Source organism: Trichoplusia ni, chromosome 16 (assembly GCF_003590095.1).
Source record: "Trichoplusia ni isolate ovarian cell line Hi5 chromosome 16, tn1, whole genome shotgun sequence".
Classification (NCBI taxonomy): Eukaryota; Metazoa; Arthropoda; class Insecta; order Lepidoptera; family Noctuidae; genus Trichoplusia; species Trichoplusia ni.
This window is the reverse complement of record NC_039493.1, coordinates 376,924-394,170: the sequence shown is the minus strand read 5'-3', so window position 1 is coordinate 394,170 and position 17,247 is coordinate 376,924. Positions and strand designations below refer to the sequence as shown.

General features: G+C 35.3%; 3 protein-coding genes across 3 annotated transcripts; all 3 read left to right on the top strand.

The window, feature by feature from the left end:
* The first annotated feature begins 154 nt into the window (after positions 1-154).
* On the top strand, positions 155-3,616 carry LOC113501883 (AH receptor-interacting protein). The gene is made up of 6 exons (XM_026883183.1): positions 155-344; positions 424-609; positions 813-975; positions 1,515-1,701; positions 2,062-2,204; positions 2,460-3,616. Exons 1-6 carry the CDS (start codon positions 267-269, stop codon positions 2,675-2,677), a joined length of 975 nt encoding a protein of 324 aa, XP_026738984.1. The 5' UTR covers positions 155-266; the 3' UTR covers positions 2,678-3,616.
* A 1,399-nt stretch (positions 3,617-5,015) lies between these two features.
* Positions 5,016-11,276, top strand: LOC113501986 (tRNA (uracil-5-)-methyltransferase homolog A). Its single transcript, XM_026883332.1, has 11 exons — positions 5,016-5,301; positions 5,482-5,632; positions 6,064-6,242; positions 6,563-6,883; positions 7,199-7,336; positions 7,517-7,632; positions 7,925-8,033; positions 9,404-9,526; positions 9,815-10,007; positions 10,481-10,698; positions 11,128-11,276. The coding sequence occupies exons 1-11, from the start codon at positions 5,143-5,145 to the stop codon at positions 11,239-11,241; spliced, it is 1,821 nt and encodes a 606-aa protein (XP_026739133.1). The 5' UTR covers positions 5,016-5,142; the 3' UTR covers positions 11,242-11,276.
* A 970-nt stretch (positions 11,277-12,246) lies between these two features.
* LOC113501985 (tyramine beta-hydroxylase) lies at positions 12,247-17,213 on the top strand. The gene is made up of 11 exons (XM_026883331.1): positions 12,247-12,639; positions 13,010-13,233; positions 13,373-13,513; positions 13,869-14,132; positions 14,313-14,462; positions 14,709-14,841; positions 15,136-15,302; positions 15,766-15,948; positions 16,239-16,426; positions 16,712-16,868; positions 17,010-17,213. The coding sequence occupies exons 1-11, from the start codon at positions 12,546-12,548 to the stop codon at positions 17,106-17,108; spliced, it is 1,800 nt and encodes a 599-aa protein (XP_026739132.1). The 5' UTR covers positions 12,247-12,545; the 3' UTR covers positions 17,109-17,213.
* The last annotated feature ends 34 nt before the right edge of the window (positions 17,214-17,247 follow it).

Below are 17,247 nucleotides of genomic sequence, written 5' to 3'. Positions count from 1 at the left end.
GCTGCAAAATATTTTTACCTATAAATAATAAAGTAGAGAATACTGGCGAACTTTACTTCGATTAAATATTTTTCTGTTTTGAAATGGTGAAAGTTTTTATTAGTCGTAAAATTAATGTGATAGTAACAATTTTTTTAATGAATTTTCTTTGCTGTCAAATGATTGTCTTTGTCAAAACTTGAATTTGCAATCGTGAAGGTTGTGATAAAAACAAACAGTGTTTACTATTTTATTTTAGTTATTTGTGCCATAATATCTGTAACCAAATGACTCAGCCCGTTGCTGTAATTAAAAATACTATCTACGCTGGCCAAAAATATGTACCCATTGCAAATGGCAGTAAGGTAAATAACTGAATGATGAAAATAACTTGACATGTATTTCTCAAGATAAGAATGTCCTTAAACCTTGTCCTTCTTGTAGGTACATTTTCATTTCCAAACATGGAAACTCGGAGACGAGAGGGTGCTGCTGGATGATAGTAGAAATATAGGAAAAAAGGAACCTATGGTCTTAGTAATAGGTCATAAATTTAAACTTGAAGTCTGGGAAACTATTGTCAAAATGATGGCTGTAGGAGAAGTTTCAAGCTTCCGATGTAAAAAAGAGGTAATATATCATTAACAGTTTTCAAAATACATGAATTTGGGTTTGCAAATGTTCATGTAGTAAAAAATCACAATTAGCTTAGAGATGCTTTATTTTTCGTTCAGTCTTTCATAAAGTTTAGTATTATCAATCATAATTTCAATAACATCTATAAAAACCATAGCTACTAAAGTTCTAAAACATATTTGTTTTATCATCCACAGGTGGTGTTCAGTTACCCATACATATCAAAGACACTTCGTGAACTGGGACAGGATGCACCTAAAGCTAAGCACACATGCACTATGACCCTGCACACTGAGGGCTTAGGCTTCAAGGACCTGGATGAGCTGATGAAGAATCCCTGTGATCTGGAATTCATTATAGGTAATATTTTCAGCTATGTTGATTAACTGTCTGCTGTAGCTTTAAACTGTTATTTTTTATAAATTTTAGACTTAAAAATAAACTGATATTACCCTTGAAAGAGGTGGAAGTAGAATTGATGTCTTTGCTCTGCAATAGAACTGACTATTAGGCTTAAATGATATGAGTAGAACGCCTACTATTCAGTAACTTACACATCTCTCAACATTTTCATAAAGAAATATTAATCTTATTTGTTATTTGTTAACCTTCATATCCAGTGCTGTACTTTTTAATGACCAGACTGGGCTTTAAAGAGAAGTGGTCTCTTTGAAGTCCAAACAGTAAGAGTAAGTGAGAAAGTAGGACCAATGATCCTACTTACCAAAAAATGTGATTCAGTCTTAATTCTAAATAGGAAAGGAAAGTATGGCTAAAATTCTAGCTAAACCTCTTTAAAGGGCTCACTAATACAGATTTAAGATATAAGCCTTAATCCTACCTTATTAAGACTAATCAGTACCAAAGCACATAACTTAATAATTTATTTCATATTACAGAAGTACTTAAAGTAGAAAGATCAGATGAATATGAGAAGGAGTTGTGGCAGTACAATGCAAAGGAGAGAGTGGAGCTGGTGCCCCTGCTCAGGGAGAAAGGCAACAAGCTGTATATACAGAAGAAATATGAAGAAGCAGAGAAGGCTTACCATGAGGCTCTCTCTATCTGTGAACAGCTAATGATAAGGTATATAGGTCTTTAAATTGCATATCTTTGTTGGATATCTCTCAAAGATACAGTTCTGGTAATATCTACGCAGAATGGATTAAACTGGAGCCTAAATGCGGAAAAGGGAGGATATGTAGCTTGGTACCACCAAGCTACATATATTTTTTTATGTATAAGTTACACTAAAACAAATTTAATTAAGAACTTCTACATTTGCCTATGAATAGTTTGGACAATATGGTTGGAGATCAAATTGACACTGATGAGGAAGTTTGGTGGTAAAAGATTTCCCTTATTTTTCTGTTTTTGCTTACAAAATTTGACAATGTGGCCCATGTAGCAGAAAGTCCTAACCTGAATTTTATTAAACACTTCCAGGGAAAGAAAAACTGATGATGAGTGGGCCGAATTGAATAAAATTAAATTGCCGATTCTACTAAACTATGCACAGTGCAAACTTTTAAATGGAGAATATTATGCTGTTATAGAATATTGCAATACAGTTCTGGAGTATGAAAAAGGTAGGAAGTTTATGAATTTGACTTATAAACAATAAAACAAATACAAATGAATAGTTCCCATTGTTATCTACTTCTATAAAACAGACTATTGTACTTTTCAGTTTTTAGTGCCAAGTTGCTTATACCCCACATTTCTTTTCTCATTGTCTATGACAGTTTGTGTCAGAAGACTGTAACCTGTTTAAAGTTACATCACCTTAAAGTTATTCCATCAAATTCATCATGCATAATTGATGTTTGTCTTGTAATTTCCAGATAATGAAAAAGCTTTATACAGGCGAGGCAAAGCTCACGTCGGCGCCTGGAACCCAGACCTAGCTGAAGAAGACTTCAAACGGCTAAAGTCCTTAAATCCGTCCATGGCCGCCACAGTCGATAAGGAACTTGAACAAATTAAGAAGTTAAGGAAAGCTAAGGAGGATCAAGACAAAGATAAACTTAAAAACATGTTTCTAAAGAACGGGACCACATAACATTAACATTTATATCCTTACAGTTCTATACGCGTAAAGTATAATAGGGCTGATGACTGGGTATAAAAAATGTAGATCAATTTAGTCCGTCGGGTAAGTCGTGAAAAACTAAGACAAGTACACAAATCTTTTTGTCTACATCTGACCAATAAAAATAATTTCAATTCCGAATAGCCTGCAGCAGATTATTTTGGGTATTTGATGTAGGGGCTTAGTAATGTTTGCGTTCTAGTGACGTCATGCGTAAGTTCTATTACCTGTATGTACGTATTTATCGTTTACATGTAAAATACGTAACCGTATTCATTATATTATTACCTGACGGACTTGACAAAAAAATGTCATCAACCCTATTATTTTCTGTTTCTTCCCATCGTATCATCTCCGCAAATTACAAACAGACCTAGCCGCCATTTTGATGACGCAATTTGACAGTTCTGTTCTAAAGCAACCTGTTTTTAAAGCTGCTTGTGACGTCATGATGACGTCGTTTTGTATTATTGCGGGTCCCGTCTGTTAAGAATTTGTCGGGATGATACAATACCCTTTGACATTCGTAGTGTAGATGCTGCCGAGGCCAAAGTGTACTTTAAGGTAGATACAATATGGTTGGTTTTTATTATTTCTTCTTACTAAGGTATGATCTGTGATCTCCCTGTGAACCTTTTAGAACCTAAAGCATGGAATAGTAAACCTATGGATTACTCTAATATTTTGTAAGCAAGAATCGTAGGCGAATATTGTGTAGTTATTTGTTGTGGCCTTTTTACCTCTATGTATGTTAGGTACATACCTAACTTTAGCTTTTTTTAGTATTTTAATTGGTATTTCATTAAGGTATCGAAATTAATTTCTTGGACTCTATTAAATGCGGACAACATCACATACATTGTTCTAAACCCAAAGTAAGTTGCTGAAGCACTTGTGTTATGGAATTCAGATACAACGAAGGTACCACAAACACCCAGACCCGAGACAATGTAGAAATGTGAATTTTTACATTGACCCGACCGGGGATCGAACCCGGGACCTCAGAGCTAGCGACACCTTGAAACCGGTGCGTATGCCACTCGACCACGGAGGTCGTCAGATTATTTGTGATTATTTGTTTACTATTCCGTGTTTGCATAAATAGTTATCCGATAACAATTAAGAAATCAACTTGCAAATAGAACGACAGCAGGCTTTCTGTCTATATTCTTCCAAAACCACATTTTTTTTAATAATTCTATTTAAAAAAAATGTGGCCATAACTTATTTTTTTTCCATAAACCATTATTATGTATATCTGGATATGAATTTGGTTGTCAGTATAACCCTAGAAGCTATGACATATTTTACTGGTAATGCTGGCATTACAGTAGAGTTACAAAAATCTATTTTTGATACTTCATTGACTCTGTAATTAATATTTAAGACGCGATTGGTCAGGAATTCCATGAAATATATGTATGTGTTATAAAACAGTATCATGCTAACATGTTGCTATGCTGAAGCAATAAGTTCTCGCAAGTATTTAACTGTTTCAAATAATAGCTGAAACCACATTCGGTAGAAGCTTGTATTTACATTATAATTCGCTAGCACATATTTTATTTATTCGTAATAAAAAAGAGGAAATGTATATTATTTTATGTTGTTGCAATAATAACAAATTATAAAATGTTAACATTATTATTAAGTATGTTCTAATATACCTCACAATGTGCTATTTCATTGTCGTGACTAGTCTAATGTACTTCCATACAAATAGACTTACGTCTTTTGTACCAATGTTTTTCTAAATCTATCGTGGATGTGTTACTAATTTATTTTTTAATTTTATGTAATTCGTACGAGAATATATGATATGTTCTATTTATGTAGTTTCAATCTTTTGACCCATTTATTTGATAAATGAGGTTTTTTTATTAACCTTTTTATGGCACTTTGATCAAAACTTTGGCGAGTGTGCGGTGAACAATATTGTGTAAGAAATGCAGCTCACCCGCGAGCCGTTCAAGTTCGAATCTTCAACAAAAGATAGTAAAAAAACGTTTCACAAATTTTATAACATGTAAAACCATCTGATAAACTTTTTCTTTAGATTAAAAACTGTCGTGTTATAAAATGAAAATAGTAACCATGAGGAATGTTTTAGAAACATTTTTTTTTTGTAGTCATGATATATTTTTTAGATCCAGCAAAAGGACTAGAAGCAGAATCTTTGACATATTCTTCTTTTCCTTACATTCTTGAACGAAATGTAAACTGTCACTAGACAATGATCTCGTGTTTGACTTGAATTTTGCGTTCCAGGTCGGAGTTAGTCCTTAGTTTTGCCATGAACAACTATTTGTTTCTGTCCAACATAGACAAACCTCAATTCGTCAACACGCAATAGAAAATGCAAACAATATAACCTAAAAATTTACGAAAGTACACACAAAGTTTTATAAAGTTATTTTGAATATTTTAAGTATATTATGGCAGAAGAAAATGAAATGGTTACTGAAATAAGTGATAAAGTTACAGAACAAGTAATAAAAACTGACGAAGAATATGCATATTTAGATCGCGGAGGGTTTTCTTCGGAAAAGTTTAAGATAGAATTGCGTGGACTGCCCAAGTTTTATGGAATTGCCGTATGTTTTGATAGTATTGTATAACTTTTAAATATTTTTTATGAATGAAGCCTTTTCATAGTTTTAAAACAAGTGTTAACCTTTTTAAAAACATTTTCATTGAAAATAATTACTCTTATATATTAGAACTAACGTAAAAAATATTTGTTGTGTTTTCTAACATTTTAATTATTTTTTCAGGAGTTAAAGAAACTTATGAATCAAAAGTTGGGTTTGAACACTAGTAAAATAAAGAGACCTAAAAACGGAAGTCATTGGCTGTATGCCTGCTTCCAAAATGACGAAGAGCGCTCTAAAGCTATTCAGGCACTCAATGGGTACTCATGGAAAGGTAAAAAAAATCAGCAATTTATTCGATATGTTCATATTTATTTTTTGAAAACTTTCACTATAACAAATCAGTCTAAGATCTGCTCATCTGTTATTTACTTTCATATATTAAATTTCGTTTTTGTCCTTTCACTCTTTAAGGGCATGTTTAATAATTTAAATGGTAAGAATCATGGAGAACCAATTTTTGTACAAGTTAAATTCAATCTATTTATGAATCCAAAATGTATCAAATTCTAGCTGATCTATGCCCAATACAATGGGCTGTATTTTTTGGATAAATTAAGGTTCCCCTATGATACTCACACATTATGTCTTTCTATTTTAATAAAAATATTAAAATTTACTTAGTAGATCCTGAGATGTGGTAATCTACTACCTCATAAACTTTACCTCTTAAGTTTTAGTATATTCAAAACATGAATATTACAGGTAAAACATTAATAGCAGAAGAGGCAAAACCAGCACCAGATCCATTGGTTAGAAAGAGGAAGCAAGATGAAGAGGATACAGACCTACAGAAGAAGAGGAAAGAGGATGACAATAAGAGTCAAGAAGAGAGGCTTAAAGATGCCACCACTCCATACTGGAATATGCCTTATGAGCAGCAGGTATGAGAGAAAACTCTGTTATTATCATTGACTGTTTTGTATTGATAAGATTATTGGTCCTTTTTAACTAAAAATAAAATATCTTAAAAATTGTATGCATATATCTAGAGTAAAAGGTTAGATGCACTTCCAAATGGCATATACAAAGGTCACTCAAATTTGCAACAGAAATTTGGAATTTTAAACCTTAACTTGAAATACTTAGGTGCAGAAAATGTTCGCATATACATTTTTTTTTTCATATAGTTCACACACAAGGGGCACTTCACATATCACATGAAAACACACTTGCAATTGAATGAAAATATCTATTCTTCCAGCTCAAGTTAAAAGAAAAAGAAATCAAGAATATTCTGATGAAATTTGACAATGAAATATGGAAAATTGACAAAAGCAGGCGTAATGAGATTGAATCAAAACGCAAGCTACACCAAGGATTAAGCTTTGAGCTAAAACCTATAGAGAAGTCGCCAGTAACTGAAGGTTATAGGAACAAGTGTGAGTTTACAGTTGGGATTGATGATGAGACGAAGTTGCCTACTGTTGGGTTCAGGTTAGGGAGCTATGTGACTGGCACTGTTGGTGTTGGGCCAATTCAGGCAATGATACATATATCAGAGCAGACTAAAAAGGCTGTATTGGTAAGTTTCAATGACCATTTTGAAGTATTTTATTACCTTGCTAACAAACGCATTTTATTTTTTACTTAAAAAGTTCGGCACGTTCTCGGCTAGATAGCGGTATACCAGTACATTCACAGATACTTACTCTGTTAGCTCAGCTACCCAAAATGTGTCTTGACCTTTGATACGAGAGAGTGCCACTTTACCCTATCTTTGGCCACTTCTCGCCAGTTATCGGTATGAGGCGCCCGAAGGTTCGCTTCAACTGTATCACTCTAGCGATACCTGGGTCATAAGTTCACAGATGCCTTTAATAACATACCCTCACCACAGTTGTTCCAAGACTTCGTCCGCAAGTCTTCGTTGGCGCCGTTCTCTCCTGCGGACTACTCGGGCTACTGGCGATACCTCACCGTGCGAGACTCCACGTCTACTGGCGAGGTCATGCTCATAGTAGTCATGCATCCACAGGTCAGTTCAACTAAAACTTTTAGAGTACTAAAATTTTATAATCTTGTACATAACTAACATTTACCCCATCAATTCATATCAGAGTAAATATGAGCATTATGCCTAAGGATGAAATTTCTGATTGATTAGATTGGATATGGTCTAAAACTCTAAATATTGTGTATTATGATTACTTTTCAGGAGCTGACCGAAAGCGAATTAGATAAAATAAAGAGCGATCTTAAAGAACATTTTAGTTCAGAAGAAGCGATCGCGTGTGGAATCAAGTCCCTGTACTTCGAACTTGCACTTAAAAGGTGATTCTTGCATATCGTTACTATTTAAGTTTTAAATTAACCACTTACAAATGCCATAAGAAACTCAACCTAACCGCTTCGACGATAAGGCGGTTTTCAACTTGGTAACAGACTCATAAAAAAAAAACCAACACACCTAGGGTTTTTCTTATTTTGATGATTAAAAATTCTCATTATTAGGGGCATGACTACAATCAATGTTTTTTACCAGCTTCCTCCAAGCTCTTTCTTAATCCATCTGAATACATGGAATTCAAGTATCAAGATTAATTAAAACCTTTTTATATGACAGGCGTGTTGGCGAGGATGGGGCGAAGCCAGTCCATCTTGCTGGGTCCACTCATATAATAGACACTATTCTTGGAAAGCAGTTCAGAATATCACCAGAGGCGTTCTTCCAGGTAAGCCTACTTTCTTAGCTAAACTTAACTTTCTTGATACTATGAATACTATTTATTTATTTTATTGATGAAAGTAATTACGTAATAATGTTTAGATTTAGTGTTGGTTAGAAGCTAAATTAATAAATATTTTAGTAATTTTAGTCATACTTTTAAAGTATATTAGGTAAATGCTATGCCCTGCTCATTCATTTCATACCATAATGATAAATGAAAAAAAACAACAATGAGCCGTTTCATTGCTTGAAAATGCTTCTAAATAACTACAAAAAAATGTTCTTTATTTTTAAAATACTCTGTTGGAACATGCTGTTTCATTAATTTGATCAAACCTGTAGTATTCTGTATAATGTTTATTTGACTAGAATACGTCTTATTTCGTAAAAATACATACAATTACTTGCATTCCATGTACATTTTGATTGCACTATATATTATTTCACTGCTAGAATTAAAAACCAATAATAAATATTCGATCAAACACATTTTCCATTGCTACTTACATTTGTGTTATACACGTCAAATGCTTCGTTTGCCATATTTACTATGTTTTGTAACTCTTTTGCTGACCATACTGAACTGGATCACATCCATGAGGAAGAACTTACTCAGGTAATATAATTCATATCACATTAACATAGAAATTATAAATTTTGAAGTTTTGTTGTGGAATCAAGTCCAAGGCCAAGTGGCCGAGGCTGGAGCCTTGGCCACTAAAGTTTTTTTTTCGCTGTTTATAATGGCTGATGACTGAATGGAAATTGGATTAAATTTATAACAATTCCTATTTTCCTAAGCATTTTGCCAACATAATAATTTGAAATTCATTATATTGACCATGAGTGTTCCACCCCGTACTGAATTTCCAATTACTTTGTTGGAAAAAATCTTAAAAAATGAGGAATAGTATCATTATAATAATATTTCCCCATTCATGGGTCATTGGGACCCAGGTTCGGTGGTGGACTGAGAAAAAATAACAGATTGCACAGTAACTCAGGAAATAAATGCCTTGAAGTGCAAAACTTAAAAAAGAATATATATTAAAGTTCTAACAAAATCGCAACGTCGTGTAGTGCGTCGTCACGCTTCTCCAACGGCCTACATAGTCATGCTTCAATGCTTGCACTCACTTTAAAGCTTGAGTTACTAACCGCACCCGTGTCCCTTCATTAGCCAAGTGACATATCTACATCCTTAATGATCAAAAAACGCTCAAGTGTACGGAAATGACATTTCGGTTCAATTAATTACATAATTTAAACCTGACCATACATCGCAGAACCGTTCAGATTGAACATCAGATCCAGTCTAATCTGATCTTCCAGATTATTATTTATTGGTACCTCCAAATATAAGTATGTTTGTAGGTGAACACCGCAGGCGCAGACGTGCTGTATCAGAGTGCTATCGACATGAGCCGAGTAAAGGAGGACTCCACTGTGGTGGACATCTGTTGTGGGACCGGCACTATAGGACTGTGCTTCGCTAAGGTGAGGGCCTATATCTATAGTATATATAATAACCTTTTTTTATCCCTCTAGTGAATTTTATTCTTCATTCGTAAATAATTCAACATTCGTTTTTTTCTGCACCATAGCAAAACAACGTCTATTTCAATCCTGCAATGTCGTTGTTTAGAGGTGTTTTTTCTTTAAAGGCTTCTATCTCATTCTTCACCACGAAAAACAAAAAAGAAAGTTTGCTCAATCTGAACTAGACCATGAACCATCAATTATTTTATTCCCTATTCTATTACTTACGAACATCTATATTTCCAGCATTGCAACAAAGTATTAGGCTTGGAGATGATAGCTGAAGCGGTTAAGGATGCTAAAGCGAATGCGGAGTTAAATAAAATAGAGAACTGTGAGTTCTTCACGGGGAAGGCAGAGGATGTGCTGCCGTCCGTGCTGGCGCGGGCCACCGGAGAAGATATCATAGCCATTGTGGACCCGCCGAGGGCTGGGCTACGTAAGTTAATAACCATTACAATACATTATATACTGTTTCCAATTCAGCATGGTGCTTAAGACAGGACCCCTGCTATTTACAATGGCCGATGAATGTAAAACGCAGAATCGGGGCCCTGATGTAATAATGACGCCTGTAAGCGCCATTCTAGGGCTTCGTACCCACCCTTTGGGTACGAAAATCATAAACATTGTTTGACAAATTTGCTTTTGTTTGTCCTATTTGCAAGTTGACCGGTTTGGTATACTTAGTTAAGTAGTGTATTATATTACTAATCTATATTCTGTGGCTTAGTAGCCACAGAATAGAGTAGCTAGTATTACGTAGTGAAACGAAATGGGTCTGTCTACAACATATACAAATGTACTGCTTGTAAAAAAAAACAATCTTTGGTATCAATATTCTGGTTGTTTCAATATATTTTCCGTAATTTTTCTTCACCTTTTTATATTATTACGTTTCATTCTACCCAGATATGCGTGCTGTAACCCAGCTTCGGAACACGAGGAAGGTGAAGCGCTTAGTATACATATCGTGCAGCCCGGCGTCCGCCGTTAAGAACTTCATCGACCTGTCCCGCGCGTCGTCCAAGACGTTGCGCGGCGCTCCCTTCCTGCCCGTGCGAGCTGTGCCCGTCGACATGTTCCCACAGACGAAACACGTTGAGCTCGCTATACTGTTTGAAAGAGAGGTTAGTCTGAGTCTGAGTCTAGGTGTCTTGAATAGTCTTGATACATGATACAAAGTATGTAATGCGTAGAATTCCTAAAGAGCTACAAAAGCTACAAGGAAAAAACTAAAAGAATTTTTTTTTAAATTAAAAAAAAATAACAATCTCATTAGGTATTAAGTTTCTTAAAATTATTTAGTTGAACGAGCGTTATTTTTGCCTACAATCTTGATTTGTAAAACTCCACAAGATACAAGGATTGAATTTATGGTACGGGAAAAAAGGAGAAACAATTTTAGAAATAATGAAATCAAACAATCAATTATTTGCACAAAGCTTCTGTGCGAACTTTGGCACACGTGAAGTGTTAACAATAAATTGTAATGTTACCTTATATATCATGCTTTTCTGTTAAATAATATTCTTAATCTTAATTAAATATCTTTACAGAATTCTTCAGAGTCTAGCGAAATGGAGACCTCAATACCTCAAGACGTCAAAGACAAAGAGGATGATAGCAAAGAGGTTATAAATGACGAAAACAATGATACTAATGTAGCATAGCATTTGTTGATAATAAAATGTTTATTAATCATTAACTGTGATGTTTTCATTTCCTTTGATCCAAATTTATATTAATATTTTTAGGACTCCACAATAAATTACCCTGGATCAATCTTTAACTTCCAAGATACTATTAAGCCTATTATACTATTAAGCCTTTTAATTTAATTTTAAAGGAACTTAATATCTAGTGATTTTACAGATTCATAAGTACATATATTATTTCATCTAACTGAAGTGTCTGAGCTTGAATATACGCACTAAACAAGACTTCATAAAATAATATACATATTTTGAGGTCTACAAAACCCAAAAATTAAGCTAATTAATCATTTGTAGCACTAAAAAAAAATTATAACATATAAGCAAACTTATTATTTTATTCAATTTATTAAACTCGCGTGTCTACTGGTAGAGATTTCTTATGAAATTAAAAACACCCTTAACAAACTAGAAAATAAATTAAGTTCTATTTTTTATTCATTAAAACTAATTAGACATCTAACCCCATCATGAAAATCGTTTTCTGCCTAACGTGCCCCGCAATAATTAAATAAAATGTTAATCTGTGGTCTCATCTCAGGCGGGCGGGCGGTAATACCTCAGGAATTTAATATAGAGCGAGGGCTGGCACATTCCAACTGCCGGGACATTTTAATATACCCATTATAATACGAACAACTTTATTCTCATATTGTCACGTAATGGACGTCGTTTTTAGGAGTCCGTACCTAAGGTTTAAAGCCGAATCCCTTTTACTAAGCCTCTGCCGTCTGTTCGAGCGTTTGTCACCAGGCTATATCTAAGGAACCGTGAACCAATGAACAATTAGTGCTAAATTTTATTTGCTAATTTGTTTTCCTTCAGGCTCTTCGGCGTTTCTCTCAGACTCGCACATGAATGATTATTTTTACTGGTTTACACCCGAAGTAGAGAAACAAATTTTAGGACGCTATTGTTTCCTTTACCACCTTATAAAATCTACAAGTAGTGCTTTATATACCCTTAATTCATAAGACGTCATCACATCACTACTATCATTACAAGAAAACTAAGAAGACGACAAGGAAGGGGGGAAAGCTGTTGTGTTTTATAATAAACAAATTATTTTGATTTTTTTATTAACTTTGTTAGCGACTGTACCGAGTTAAAACCTTCCATTTTCGTCTCGACTGTACTGGGACTGGCATACCAATACCTCTTAGAATGTCATAGCTATATATCTAGTCGGCGCTGCTGGGCAGCTCAGATCTCTCTCATTGTCTGCTCTGCTGCAGAGCTGTGCGCACCAGTACCAATGCAAGATGCATCCGATTTCAACAGTGGTTTTAAAATGTATATTTATACTTTCTTTATTTGTTAATTCGCATCTTTCATATAAAATCAAGAGATCCCGTGGTAAGTCAAAATTTAATAACTTTATTTAGTACCTACCTTTGTAGCAGTGAACTAAGTCAGGAGTTTCGTGTGGCAATTTAACTTTTTTTTTAAGATCAATTTTATCATCCAAATTAATTTTATTTTGATGAATTCGAACAATAATTGTTTAAGTTCTAATTATTACCGAGATTTAAAAGTGGAGATCTCGTCGGGATTTGTAAGCACGAGCTATAGGTTCGATCCCGACGCAGGACGAGTTACTATAGTCAGTTTCTTACTTTTTAAAATGTAGAAACATTTTCGCACAGATACCTCTAATAAACTGTGGTAGAACACAGCATTTTTATTATTGAGTATCGAAAGAAGTTTCTGTTAACTTCCTTTACAGATCATCAGATCGCAGAGAGCGAATCAGTTCTTGATCCTTCCGGAAATCTGTTACTAAAGTGGCGCGTCGATTACACGCTGCGGAAGATAAAGTTTCGGGTATCGTTTTCGGATAAGGCTTCCCCATGCAACTGGTTCGCCTTAGGATTCTCTGACAGAGGCAATCTCAATAACTCGGACGCCTGCTTATTTTGGACTGATTATAAAGGAAAGCAGTACTATGAGGTTTGTTTTACGTATTATAGGAATGATGTCAATTTTTTTAGTGCCTTTTGAAGTTTAATGCATAATAATGGAAACGTATTTTTTTTTGTTTTATGATCGAATGACAGTGCTACATTTGTACCTCTAACGTGTTTTATAGGACACACATGCAGATGATCAAGGCAAGTTAATTCGGGACAACAGACAAGACTGCGATTCATTTCACCTGGACGAGGCAACTGGGGACTTGGTGTTTGAACGCTACTTCGATACCTGCGATGATAATGACTACATTATCGAGGTAAGTCTGTGACTTCAAAAACTATAATAATATCTTCTTTTTTGTAGGAATAGACTTAATAAATACCCTTGTGGCATGCCTGTAAACAGGTATCGGTAACTGCGGTTGACTCCAGCGTTCTCAAGAAATCTTAAAATGATGCTACTTATAGAATAAATGATTTTATTAGATGGTCGGCATACTGTCTTTAGTCTCAGTAGTTAATAATTTAATTTCATAGTGACCTATACACCTATCTACATAAATTATAATTTATTATGTTATATATTGTACGGAAAGACAGCCTGTTTCTGTGGGCTTCCTACATACCTCCCTAACCAAATGCAGTATACTTCATATTAACACATGTTTTCAGGATGGCACTGTCCACGTGGTATGGGCCCGCGGTGCTGACAAACTGTTCACATCCAAGGGTCTCTGTTTAAGTTGCACCCCTACCGAAGACCACGGCTTCATCAGAGTCCGCCTACTGACTCCCCTGCGTAATGAGAAAGTTGTTGGTCATCAACTGCACTTCAAAACTAAGGACGTTCAAGTACCAGCTGATGACACCACGTATTGGTGCAAAGTATTCAAGTTACCGGATTATGTTACTGAAAAAAGGCATCATATTATTCAGGTGAGTAGGTAGAGTTCGAATATTGTAGATGCTATAGAAGCAATATTTTCATCCGTTTTACACGACAGACGACAAACGTCCGGACAGCCCTTTACTTTTGAGTACGAAACCATAAAAAGAAGATGCGTAAGATGTTTCACTCTTTATTATAGAACTAACTTAATAAAATTGTTGTTTTAGTTTGAATCGTCAATAACCAAAGGTAACGAGGGCTTGGTACACCACATGGAGGTGTTCTATTGCGACACGGACCCTCACGCGGTGATACCACTTTATGAAGGCAACTGCTTCGATCCGAACAGACCTAATATCACTAAAACATGTTCGAAGGTAAGATGGCCGGCTGGAGAACGCAGGACGAGTTTAACTTCATTGGAAATTGGAACTCTGATAAAACTGTAACAACTCCCTACCCCTGTAACTTAGTGGCATGTCTACAATTATGTCTGGTCTGGGCAGAACAAAATTGAAGAGACGTAAAAAGGCATTTTGCCCTGCAAGGAAAGAGCTATGTTTAATAATTGATTCATATGTAATTTCGTGTAGATAATTTAAAAAATAATGACGTTTTGTCAGGTAAAAGCCGCCTGGGCAATGGGAGCTCTGCCATTTACTTACCCAAAAGAAGCTGGTTTGCCTCTCGGAGGACCGAAGTCAAACAAATATGTTTTGCTTGAAGTACATTACAACAATCCGCAGATGAGAAAAGGTACCCAATATTTAAAGTAATAGGTACTAAATATTTTTTCAAAGTGTATCAAACGCTTTTATTCAATCCGAGATTAAATGTATTATTTCACAAAATCTTCTAATAAGGATGAGACAATCGGTGTAGTTGTCACAGTCATGCATGTGGCCAACCTTAGCTGTAAAGTATTCGCTGTGATGTCATCATGGTCATCATTATAGAAGTCGAAACTTTAAAGCTTCCACAAATAACGATTGGCGACAAACGTCTTTACAGGCAAGGAAATGATATAAAAAATTGTTAATTTCGTTTCAGACTGGGTGGATAGTTCTGGTATGACCCTGCACCTCACCTCTGAGTTGCGACAGTACGACGCGGCGATCATGGAACTGGGCCTGGAGTACACCGACAAGATGGCCATCCCTGGGCGGCAGAAGGCTTTCCCATTGACGGCCCACTGCGTCCCGCAATGCACTGGAGTGGTTGTTATTTTTTTTACAATGAATTTATTATGTAGACACGGTTGGCCTTCACAGTTTTTGTATGGATGACTTTGACTTGGACTGATTATCTGAGATTGATTTAGGGAATAGTTACTCTGTTAGCACCGATTATAATTCTATTCTTTGACTGCTTTGTACTGATTGACTGCTTTGAAAAATGTTGATTGAAAGATTTTAGGAGCATCAGGAGCACAGCGTTTTCTTTAAACACAAAACGCATCAATTGATCGTCTGCGAGAATCTTTATGATTACTTTCTTTTCATCTCTTCCTGAGCAAGACCCGCAGAATCTGGTTATATTTTTTCTAGACCTAATCGAATCGCAGATTCGACGAGTCACTTTGACTTGCCAATTCGGTACATATGAGCTATCTTCGAACTTGTCCAAATACTTACGCTACACTGTTCCAGTTAGTAACATACTATTTCTTCATTCTTTCAGGGTCTACCCTCAGACGGTATAGTGGTGTTTGGCAGCCAACTACACACGCATTTGACCGGCGTGGCAGTGTGGACGCGCCACTCGCGCCAGGGAATTGAATTGCCACTCCTTAACCAAGACATACACTACTCCACCCACTTTCAGGAGATACGATTACTGCATAGGCCTGTGAAAGTCCTACCGGTAAGGATATACCTATTAATTTTAATTAATTAATAAGTAATAATTATTAAGTTACTTATGAGGGTTTAGTCACAATTTGATTTTGCAACCGTATTCTTTGGATCAAATTTTGAAAGAGAAAAATATACAACATATTTGAAGTCCTAAAGAAAATCGTTTCAGTTAACCGCTATAAACGTGTTAACTTCAGCAGGGGTAGCTCTCAGAATATATTCAAATTAAAAAAAGGATAAGGACATTCGAAATAATATGAACAAAACATAACTATTATAAGGGTTTTTCTTGTTTAGGGTGATTACTTAGAAACAACATGCATTCACAACACTGAGGACAGAGAGAACGCCACGGTCGGCGGGCACTCCATTCAAGACGAGATGTGCGTCAACTACATACACTACTACCCCGCCACGGAGCTGGAAGTCTGCAAGAGTGCTGTCTCCAATTTGGCTCTAGAGAACTACTTCAAGTTCGAAAAAAAGTAAGACTTATTTTGATGGTGGTAAGGTATTTTTTTCGTTTCACTCGCTCTTTATAGCATTTAGTATTCAGTACTTACCCGAAACGGAACTGTAAATCTGCAGTAGCACTGTGCCAACGAAACAACTCCTTCAAGTTCTAACGAAAGATGAATGTAGGCATCAAATTTTTTTTTGGAACATGTTTTCCGTATTCTGCCAATGATCGATGCATGCAAACACAACTTTCAATATCTAACAGCAATATGTTATAATGATAATAAAAAATGAATGCACTTTCGTTTCAGTTTCGACAACATGCCTATTTCATACACAGCTGCCCCTCGTGCGAACTACTTGGCTATACATCCGTGGTCAGACTTGAGAGCTAGCGCCCTGAACACCCTGTACATGGAGTCCCCGTTATCTATGCAGTGCAACAAGTCCGATGGAACTCGATTCCAGGTGAGATTTACTATGTAAAACTTTTAAAGGGAATATTATGATTTTTTCAAACCTTTTTTAATTAGTTATGATAGAGGATTGATCATCACCCTTTTAAATTTATTTCATAAATATCCAAGCTAATTTTATTTATATTTGCAGGGAGATTGGGAAGGCCTTCTTATTCCAAAGATCAAATTGCCTTTGCCACCGGAACGACGAGTTTGTCCAGGGGCGATCAATGCCATCGATAATTATTAAAAGCTCTGAAAAACTTCACTATATTTATTTCATAGTAACAGGAAAATGTTATAATTTAGATATAATGCGCCAATGGCTTTTAAATAAAATACTTTGTGATTAAAATATTACTTGTGATAATACTAATTTAAAATATAAT

What these genes read in the sequence shown, in the direction of transcription:
- LOC113501985 (XM_026883331.1), top strand. Translation starts at nt 12,546, where the DNA reads ATGCATCCGATTTCAACAGTGGTTTTAAAATGTATATTTATACTTTCT. An exon ending in TCACTAAAACATGTTCGAAG is followed by an intron (nt 14,463 to 14,708) that starts GTAAGATGGCCG and finishes ACGTTTTGTCAG; the next exon opens with GTAAAAGCCGCCTGGGCAAT. An exon ending in CCGATGGAACTCGATTCCAG is followed by an intron (nt 16,869 to 17,009) that starts GTGAGATTTACT and finishes TTATATTTGCAG; the next exon opens with GGAGATTGGGAAGGCCTTCT.
- LOC113501986 (XM_026883332.1), top strand. Translation starts at nt 5,143, where the DNA reads ATGGCAGAAGAAAATGAAATGGTTACTGAAATAAGTGATAAAGTTACA. An exon ending in CCAAGTTTTATGGAATTGCC is followed by an intron (nt 5,302 to 5,481) that starts GTATGTTTTGAT and finishes TTATTTTTTCAG; the next exon opens with GAGTTAAAGAAACTTATGAA. An exon ending in TAGGACTGTGCTTCGCTAAG is followed by an intron (nt 9,527 to 9,814) that starts GTGAGGGCCTAT and finishes CTATATTTCCAG; the next exon opens with CATTGCAACAAAGTATTAGG.
- LOC113501883 (XM_026883183.1), top strand. Translation starts at nt 267, where the DNA reads ATGACTCAGCCCGTTGCTGTAATTAAAAATACTATCTACGCTGGCCAA. An exon ending in GCTTCCGATGTAAAAAAGAG is followed by an intron (nt 610 to 812) that starts GTAATATATCAT and finishes TATCATCCACAG; the next exon opens with GTGGTGTTCAGTTACCCATA. An exon ending in TGATCTGGAATTCATTATAG is followed by an intron (nt 976 to 1,514) that starts GTAATATTTTCA and finishes TTCATATTACAG; the next exon opens with AAGTACTTAAAGTAGAAAGA.